This window comes from Pistacia vera, unplaced genomic scaffold, assembly GCF_008641045.1.
Source record: "Pistacia vera cultivar Batoury unplaced genomic scaffold, PisVer_v2 Contig236, whole genome shotgun sequence".
NCBI lineage: Eukaryota > Viridiplantae > Streptophyta > Magnoliopsida > Sapindales > Anacardiaceae > Pistacia > Pistacia vera.
This window is the reverse complement of record NW_022196042.1, coordinates 382,360-391,876: the sequence shown is the minus strand read 5'-3', so window position 1 is coordinate 391,876 and position 9,517 is coordinate 382,360. Positions and strand designations below refer to the sequence as shown.

Below are 9,517 nucleotides of genomic sequence, written 5' to 3'. Positions count from 1 at the left end.
AGCTAACTGTTCCCTATATACATCAGAATTATAACGCCAAGTAGTACCCATATTAGTTATTTGAGTTTGATTGCTTTCTCTATTTCCATGTTGATTAATATGTTTATTACATGCCTTTTTAAAGTACTAGTACCATTACCTGAATCAGCTTTATAACATTTGCACAATATTGCATCTTGCTTTCTTGACTTGAACGCCATTTTCTGTTCGTAAAACTTGTCGAAATGCGCCCAAACGTCTGATGTTGTCTGTTTCGTTTCGATGGCAGTTGATGATCCCGCCTCAGCTTGAGATAAGTTACGAGACGACGATTACGAGACGACGATTCGAGACTTCTAGAACCACCGGGCGCTGTTGGAATTGCGGCATATTTTGAGGTGTATCGGATTCTGAGACTGGGATTGGGACAGCGGGACTATTTGAATCTCCTGCATTCATAGTAAAATCAGCGGGATGACTAGGATAAATTTTCCTTCCTCATTGAAATTGATGGGAGAAATATCTTCACCATTGTAGACTTAGTTAAAAAAAAAATGATGTAGAAGAAATAAAAATTAAAGAAAGAGATTTGGATATGGAAATTGGAAATATGAATTGAAAATTGCAAACCTAATAAAAATTAAAATAGAACAATTGATAACAAAATATTAAGAGAATAAATGATAATTGAAACTTGGAGTGTGAGAATATGAGATTATAACAACAACTAATGTACTGTCTTCCGTGCAGTCGCAGAGTAATGAGCTTCAACAATATTTGGTAACCCCTGAAATGTTATCAGTAAATCCACAACAGAGAGCCAGCATTGATCTCTTAGACTATTGGAGAGCCAGAAAATGTATTTTTTCGGTATTATCAAGACTTGCCTTGGATGTTTTCGTTGTTCCTGTCTCAACCGTCTCATCTAAACAAACATTTAGTGCAAGTGGAAGAATTTTAAATGAAAGGAGGACTAAACTTTCACCAAAAATGATTGAAATCCTCACATGTCTTCGAGATTAGGAACGGTCGCGCCATCAAGGTCAATACAAGGTTGTCGACGATACTTTAATAGAATCATTTCAATTTTGTAATATAGATGATACGGATGAGAGAGGTCTTAGTGAACTCCAAAATTAGTTGTTTTGTAAATTGTAACTTGTAAATTAATTGTCAATTATTGCACTCTTTTTTCCTCATCAAGTTTTTGTCCCATTAGGTTTTTCTTGGTGAGATTTCCAACGAGACAATAATTATTGTAATTTCTTATTTTATTTTTTAATAAATGAATAAATTTAATTTTTATTATATTACAATTTTAATATATTAAAATTGAATTAATATTTGGAATGTTAACAAAAAAAAAATTAATTTAATTTAATTATTGATATTTGAAAAAAAGTTAACACTTAACTAAAAACAATTATATTTATTCATTTATAAATTGTTAATTACTCATTTGAAAAGTTAATTAAACATTTAAACTTAAACAAAATAAAAAAAAAAATCAAAAATCAAAAAGAGGGTTAACCCGACCCAACCCGTAGCCTAACCTGACGGGTTAGGGTTGGCGGTCCGGGTTGGGCCAGCCAATTCCCCAACATTGGCGGGCCTAACCTAGCCTACCAATGTTGTCGGGCGGGTCGGTCCTCTACGCAACCCGCCGCAGGTCGGGTCGGGTCGGGTCGGGCCGAGCCGAGCCGAGCCTGGTAGGCTGCTTTTCCACCTCTAATCCCAAGAAATTGGTCCAACCCAATACATTCACCAAGTGCATGCTTAATGAAAGTATAATGTTGTAATTTTACATCAAGAAGATATCTAATAATTTTGACTAAGAAACATGGCCAAAAGCACTGCTACTTCTCTCCAGTAGTCTATAATTTCCCGAGGCCCTCTGAATTGTAGGGCAAGGATGGCCATTACGAATATAACAATTCAAAAACTGAAACCTTAATGTACAGAAAATCAGTCCCAACTGTCCCGACTTCTTCGAAATGCCTTCTTATCTGAAAGGGTCTTTTTACTTTTAAGGCGTTTCTGCTCCCCGATTGCAGCCCTTTAAAACATAAAAGACAATAGGTCAATACATAGCCCTTCAAAATTCAAGAACACTAATGGAGGGTTTATTTACTTAACACTTTATAGAGTTTAGTTACACCAAATACTCAATAGTTTTAAGAAGGCATATAGGGAGTTTGTTTTATAATTGATGATATCTAAAAAAGAATTTCCATGTTTGAAATTTGCTTATATGTCCTTTGATTGATAGTAGTAATTATAGTTATAATCATATCATTTAAGTGATAATTTGATTGAAAAAAAAAAAAAAAAAACCGAAAGACTTGAAACTGTTTATGTTTAACTTGCTACTTTTGTTAAGAGTGCCAGTAGAAGTGCAAACAGAAAATTCAAATTTCACCTCTAAACTACATAGAATCAAAATAATTCAAATGAAGACCAGCATAGAATCAAAATAATTCAAATCATATTATACAACATAGGTTGTTTCAGCACTTACAACTTAGCAATTTTCTTCTTCTGCTCTTCAGAAGGAGGTGGTGGGACGTAAGAGGCCGCATCAATGATTGCCTGTTTAGTGAATTCATAAGAGGTAAAAGGTCACAGTTACAAAAAAAATTAAAAGCATCACACACAGTGGTGAAACATCTACTTTAAGATTAATGTAATGAATGTCAATTATGGTCAATTCTTTAATGTACCAGACAAACATGCAGATAAAATCTTGTCTAAATCATCAGCATAAGATCATCAAGGGCAGTTTATAATATTTAGAGCTCTAGTTTAGTTTATGGAAAAAATATGACAGCGACTTATCATTGCAGAAACAAAGTGATGCAACAAGCAACTACAGTACTAAGGTACCTGTAGTTTCCCCAAGGCATCTTCAACGTTACCCCTGAAGAAGAATGGTACAATCAAACTATTTGCTTTCACAACATATAAGCAAAATGGACAGCAGAAAAAAGAAGAAGAGGAACAGAAGCTAACTTCTGTGTTCTAGTCTTTGTTGAAGAAATTACAATTTCACCATCCTTGTTTATTCGATTTTTCTCCTGTTCACATACAAAACAACCATTTGAGAACCTGAATAAAGACAAGCAAATGGCTACCATGACCAATTTCTAGAAAAGTAGTCACAAACATAAGAGTTAAATGAAATTCAAAATGAGGCCATCCATTTTGTAGACACCCACCCACCCATACACACATTTACACATTCACTCACACATGCACATAGACAGCAAGGATTATTCTTGGGGTTATTGCACCTCTTGACAAATTACAAAGAGGTGTGAGAATGTTTGCTTGATGTAAGCCACAGGAGTTTGAGGGTGCCATTCATGATATCACAAGATGACTAAACAATTTATTCAATCAAAATATACTGAACATTTACAATAATCTAACTGAAAACAATTAAATGATTTTCAACTGAAAGGAGCACGAAAGCTAACTTAATAACACAACAGTCACATATTTTCAGAAAAGTCACCTAAGATCTCTCTGATAATTTATAATCTCTCTTGTATTTATGGCTAGGAAAGGGGAAATACTGTCATTCAGTTCATAGCTGATAAAATCCATACCTCCCATGTCTAGAATCCATAATTTTACTAGACATTAATCTTGAAACTATTTATTTTTACCAGTTTTAGAGCCATTCACTGAACTGGGAATTATGCATTCTAAAACTATCTATTCTCAGCTTTTGGCACTTTTTTAACATTCACAATTTCATCATACAGAAAAATATTAAATTTTAGTCATTATAGAATCTTTGGATTCTAAAAATAATCAGAATCGCCTCAAGAAATCCTAGGTGATATAAAGAAGGCCCTACTCTCGCTTCCTTTTTTTTTCTTTTTTCTCTATTATATTAAAGTTAAAAATCTCACAAAACTGACTGATCTGAAACTAGAGCTCAGAACCCTATAATCCAATATAATAGAACTCTTATCCCCTATTCCTATCTTGATTAATTTTTATATTCATGCAACAATGACTTTCAAACATACAATAAGAAATGATAAAAAAACAAACCATTTGCATAATCCTCTGTCTGACCCTGTCACTCAGCCAGTACGCATTTTTAACATTGAAACGCATGTCCACCTTAGTGTTCACTGTAAAATCAATTACAGTCACATACCTATTAAGAGATGCGAAAACCAAATTTGTGAAAAATTAAAACACAAAATAGAAGTAGAGAGCAGCATACCTTTGTTCACATTTTGACCTCCAGGCCCACCACTTCGAGCAAAGCTAACAGTCACATGATCTGCAAGCAATGCTGATTGGGTTAAGTTTAATGATGACTTGTCTCTCTTAAACGAAAATGATAATTAAATTTCAAGTACCTAGCGTAATTTTAGGGATGGGGTCATTGCCAGCAGAGCTGGCTCGCTCCTCGGCTTCTTGCAATAGTTGCTGAACTTGAGACAGCCGAGCTGATACCTTCTTGTCGGAGCCAGAATCAGAGGCGGCGCAACGAACACCGCCAAAGCTGACTGAACGTTGGATACTTAAACGGTCTAAGCCAGGTAAAGTGAAACGGATCGGTGATATGAAAACGGAGGAGGATAATGGTCGATGATGAAGCATTTCTTTAAAGATCGTGTTTGTTTTGCTTCTAATTGTCATTTTTTTTTTTTTACACCCTTTTCAAGTGAAATGAAAACCCTAATAAAACACAGCCAGATGTTATTGGTGGTTGCTGTTAATTTGAAAAATATATTCTAACATGCATAAACCATTCAATATACAAAGAGTACTGCTAGCCTTACTATTCTCTTACACTAATATTAAAGGTGGAAAAGTAATCCGCCCGGCCCAGCCCGACCCGGCCCGCGGCGGGTTACATGTTTTGGCGGGCTGGGCTCAACCCGCCCGCCAACAAAGGCGGGCCGGTTAGGCCCGCCAAAGGGAAAGTGGCTGCCCAGCCCGGCCCGCCAGCCCTACCCCCGGGTTAGGCACGGTCCGGGCCGGGTTAGCCCGATTTTTTTTTTTTTTTGTGTTTTTTTTTTTGTTTTTGTTTTTTTAATTTATCTTTTTAAATAAATAATTATAAATATAATTGTTTTTAGTTAACTTTTCAATATCAATAATTCAATTCAATTCAATTTTTTTTTTTGTTAACTTTCAAATATTAATTCAATTTAATACAATAAAATTGTAATATAAGAAAAATTAGACTTATTCATTTATCAAAAAATAAAATAAGAAATTACAACAATATTGCCTCGTTAAAAACCTCACCAAGAAAAACCCAATGGGAGAAAAACTTGGTAAAAAAAAGAGTGCAATAATTGATAATTAATTTACAAATTACATTTTACAAAACAACTAAATTGGGGGTGGTTCACTAGGACCTCCCTCATCTGTATCATCTATATACAAAATTGAAATGATTCACTAGCATTGTCGATAACCTCGTATTGTCTTGATGGCGCGATCGTTCCCAATCTCGAAGACATGTGAGACTTCACTCATTTTTGGAGCAAGTTTAGTCCTCCTTTCATTTAAAATCCTTCCACTTGCACTAATGTTTGTTCGGATGAGACGGTTGAGCCAGGAACAGCGACTCCAAGGCAAGTCTTGATAATACGGAAAAATACATTTTCTGGCTCCAATACTCTAAGAATCAAGTGACCTGTTGAAAACATTTCGGGGGTTCCAAATATTGTTGAAGTTCATTACTCTGCGACTCCATGGAGGACAGCATATTAGTTGTTGTTGTTGTGGGTGGTGGGGCGTCTGAAGAGGAGGTGTGCTTCGGACTCGGGTCCTCTTCGGCCTATTCAGTGCATTCCAAGAGAATAAGTCTTCATTGTTCTTCTGCTACACTCTTCTCTGGATATTTCGCCTCTTTGCGACTGCGGGTTCCCATACCTGTTTTCATATTGGAATATACTTCGAAAAGATATTTTTACCCTCCCTATTGATTGATATATTCGTTTTGTAAATTTTCACTTATTGTCAAGACCATTTTCTAAACGTGCTAATTTAATTCTAGGATCAAATATAGCACCTAAACAATAAAGAAAAGGAACGGGTCTCCAATATCAAAAAAAATTTTTCCATTGCCTTTATTGGTGCATGTAAAATTTCATCATCTTTGTTTTTTTGTAAATAACTCGGAAATTTTTATAATTGCATGTATTACCAATGGACTAGTAGGTAATACACCACAGAAAGTTGTAAAGTGGCTTGGTAAAAACATTTGAGAAAAATGAAATACTTTAGCTATTTCAATTATTTTCTACCAAATGATAGGACCTCTATTATTGCTACAAATAACTAATTATATTGCATAAGGTAAACATGAATCAAGCATTAAATAAGTACTATTCCATCTAACAGCATATCTATGCAAAATTCTAGAGACATATTTTGATTTTATACAACTTCTTGAAATTCAGCATTTCTTTTATTACTACTAAGTAATCCAAGCTAAAGATTCCCTAATTCTCAATATTTTTTTTAATTGTTTTCATACCACTTTTCACAATTAAATTAATAACATGACATGCACAACGTTGTGAAAAAACTTCAAATTATTATATAAAAATAATATTTTGAAAAAATTCTATAGCTTTACTATTAGAACTTGTATTATCTAAAGTTAAACTATCACTTATCAATATATCATAATCTTCTAAAACTTCAATATTTTATTATAGATTTCTAAACCACTATAATCCACATCCTAATCTAATTCCTAATAAAGATTTATTTAATTTAAATCATTATCAAAATAATGACTAGTCACACAAATATAATCTTGTTTAGCTATACCACTCCAAATATCGCAGTTAAGCCACACTAATAGACAAGTATGAAATTTATTTTTTATTCTAATTTCATTTTTTTAAACATTTTATTAAATTATTTAGTTCAGTTTTGAATAACTTTTAAATCCTGGAAAAAATGAATTTTAACAAATCTTTCAAATATTTATCTTCTGCCATATTAAAGGTTATCAGATGCAGCAATAATAAACACTGTTCCCTATATATCATCAGAATTAAAAACGCCAAGTAGTACCCATATTAGTTATTTGAGTTTGATTGCTTTCCTATTTCCATTTTGATTAATATGTTTATTAGCATGCCTTTTTAAAGTACTAGTACCATTACCTGAATCAGCTTTATAACATTTGCACAATATTTGCATCTTGCTTTCTTGACTGTAACGCCATTTTCTGTCTCGTAAAACTTGTCGAAATGCGCCCAAACGTCTGATGTGTGTCTGTTTTCGCTTTCGATGGCAGTTGATGATCCCGCCTCAGCTTGAGATAAGTTGGACGGAGACGACGATTACGAGGACGACGATTACAGGACGACTTCTAGAACCCCGGGCGCTGTTGGAATTGACGGCATATTTTGAGGTGTATCGGATTCTGAGACTGGGATTGGGACGCGGACTATTTGAATCTCCTGCATTCATAGTAAAATCAGCGGGATTAGGACTAGGATAATGTTTTCTTCCTCATGAAATTATGGAGAGAAAATATCTATCCATTGTAGACTTGTAGTTAAAAAAAAAATGATGTAGAAGAAATAAAAATAAAAGAAAGAGATTTGGAATATGGAAATTGGAAATATATTGAAAATTGCAAAACCTAATAAATTAAAATAAGAGCAAATTGATACAAAAATATTAAGAGAATAAATGAATAATTGAAACTTGAGAGTTGGAGAATAGAGATTAGAATAGAGAATATGAGAAAATGAGAGAATTTGAGTTGTGAGAAAAAAAGAGAGTTTAGGTCCAATTTATAGAAAAATAGGGAAAGAAAATGACAAAAAGACCCCTCCAACGCTAAAACCTAGATTTCAAGGGTAAAGTGTAATTGAAAAAAATAAAAAATATTTACAATTTTTTTTTTTCGGGCCAACCCCGCGGGTTGGCCTTTGGCACAGCCAACCCGCCAGCACCCGCCGGGTTGCGGGCCTCTTGCAAAGAGGACAAATTAGCAACCCGGCGGGCCGCCGGGTTACCATTGTGTAACCCGCCCGCCCGAGGGTGGCTGGCGGGTTGGGCTCAACCCGTGAGCCCTCTTTTTACGGGCCGGGTTAGGTTAGCCCGCCTAACCGGCCCATTATTCCCGCCATGAGTAGTAATTGACTTGATGCTAATGTGGCAGATATCGTCTCATATATCACATCAGTAATTACCACTTCAACCAGTCCCCAAAAAGTCCCAAAATTAAAAAAATTAAAGGTAAAAAAAAAAATTGATTCAATCCATCTTCCCACAAATCTATTTTGTAATACTTTCTTCTAACTAGTATACTTTGTAAAATAATCAGTAAAACTCATTAAAATATACATAAGAAATACGCATAAAACGAGATAAAGTATGAGCTCATATTAATTTTTCTTTATTACAAATATTACAAAATATACTCAAAATAGCAACTTGAAAGTGAGCCCAATCCCTTCCGTGACATTCCGAGTGACCGCAACTCACCTATTACTGCAAAAACATTGAAACAGCGGGAGTGAGCACTAATTGCTCAATAGTAACCCGTTATGAACCCTTCTCTCTCCGTTGATTAAATCTTGAATTTCTTTTCCTTACAACTATTTCCTGAGTATTCTTATTCTTCTTTGTTCTTCTCTCTGTTCTTTCTCTATCCTTTCTCTGTTTGCTCACTGTTTTCTCTCAATTTTCTAACTGTTCACTACTCATGATAATCATGGTATTATGCATATTCATGATGCAAATGCACAAATGCATAGATTATACATTTTCTTTTATATTTTTCTTATTCTGTTTCTTATTCTTATTTCTTTATTTCTTTCATAGTCTTTCTTTCTATTCTTTCTTTTCTTTCTTCTCTCTATTCTTTCTTTTCTTCTTTCTTTTTCTGCCGATCGGACTCAGTTGAGGCATGTATTTGGAGCCTTGGTTGTGTAAGTGAATCTCTAATCTGGGTCAAGTCCTTATCCACACACACTTCTAACAGACTGTACACTTATTCTTTCTGAATTCTGAGCCGCTCACTAAAGGCGGCGTGCATGTGAGACTCTGTCACTCATGGGCTCCCCATCGCAACAACCTTCTCTTCTTTTTATCTTTTTACACTTCTTTAACTAAAATTTTAGATTTGAATATCTTAATATTCTCATTTCTTTCTATTTTCTCTTTTAACATATTTTAGTGCTTTTACATGCTCTTATGAAGATGTATGTATGTAGAGGGTTTCTTGTAAATATTCTTTCTAAATGCAAATGTTTAAATGCAAGGATGCCATGTAGCATAAAAATAAGTTTCTTCTACCATCTATAAACTCATATCAATTTATAAATGAATAAAACTCATGAATACACTTCTCTTGGACATTTCATCAATATTATTGCATGCATAATCAAACTCTAATGACTACAATTCTATCTCTTTTCTCAAGCCACCAATATTTGGAGTAAAACTCCCTTAAACAATTACTAAACCTGTCCAAAACAATACACTCCCAAAAATTCTACTCAACTCTTTCAAACTTCAACCAAACTTC

The 9,517-nt window shown here is 34.2% G+C and overlaps 1 protein-coding gene across 1 annotated transcript; it reads right to left on the bottom strand.

Moving 5' to 3' along the window:
- Positions 1-1,485: 1,485 nt before the first annotated feature.
- LOC116131653 (peptidyl-tRNA hydrolase ICT1, mitochondrial-like) lies at positions 1,486-4,704 on the bottom strand. The gene is made up of 7 exons (XM_031417316.1): positions 4,359-4,704; positions 4,220-4,279; positions 4,042-4,124; positions 2,989-3,053; positions 2,863-2,896; positions 2,498-2,568; positions 1,486-2,035 (listed from the first exon to the last, which is right to left on the bottom strand). The coding sequence occupies exons 1-7, from the start codon at positions 4,639-4,641 to the stop codon at positions 1,945-1,947; spliced, it is 687 nt and encodes a 228-aa protein (XP_031273176.1). The 5' UTR covers positions 4,642-4,704; the 3' UTR covers positions 1,486-1,944.
- Between the last annotated feature and the right edge of the window lie 4,813 nt (positions 4,705-9,517).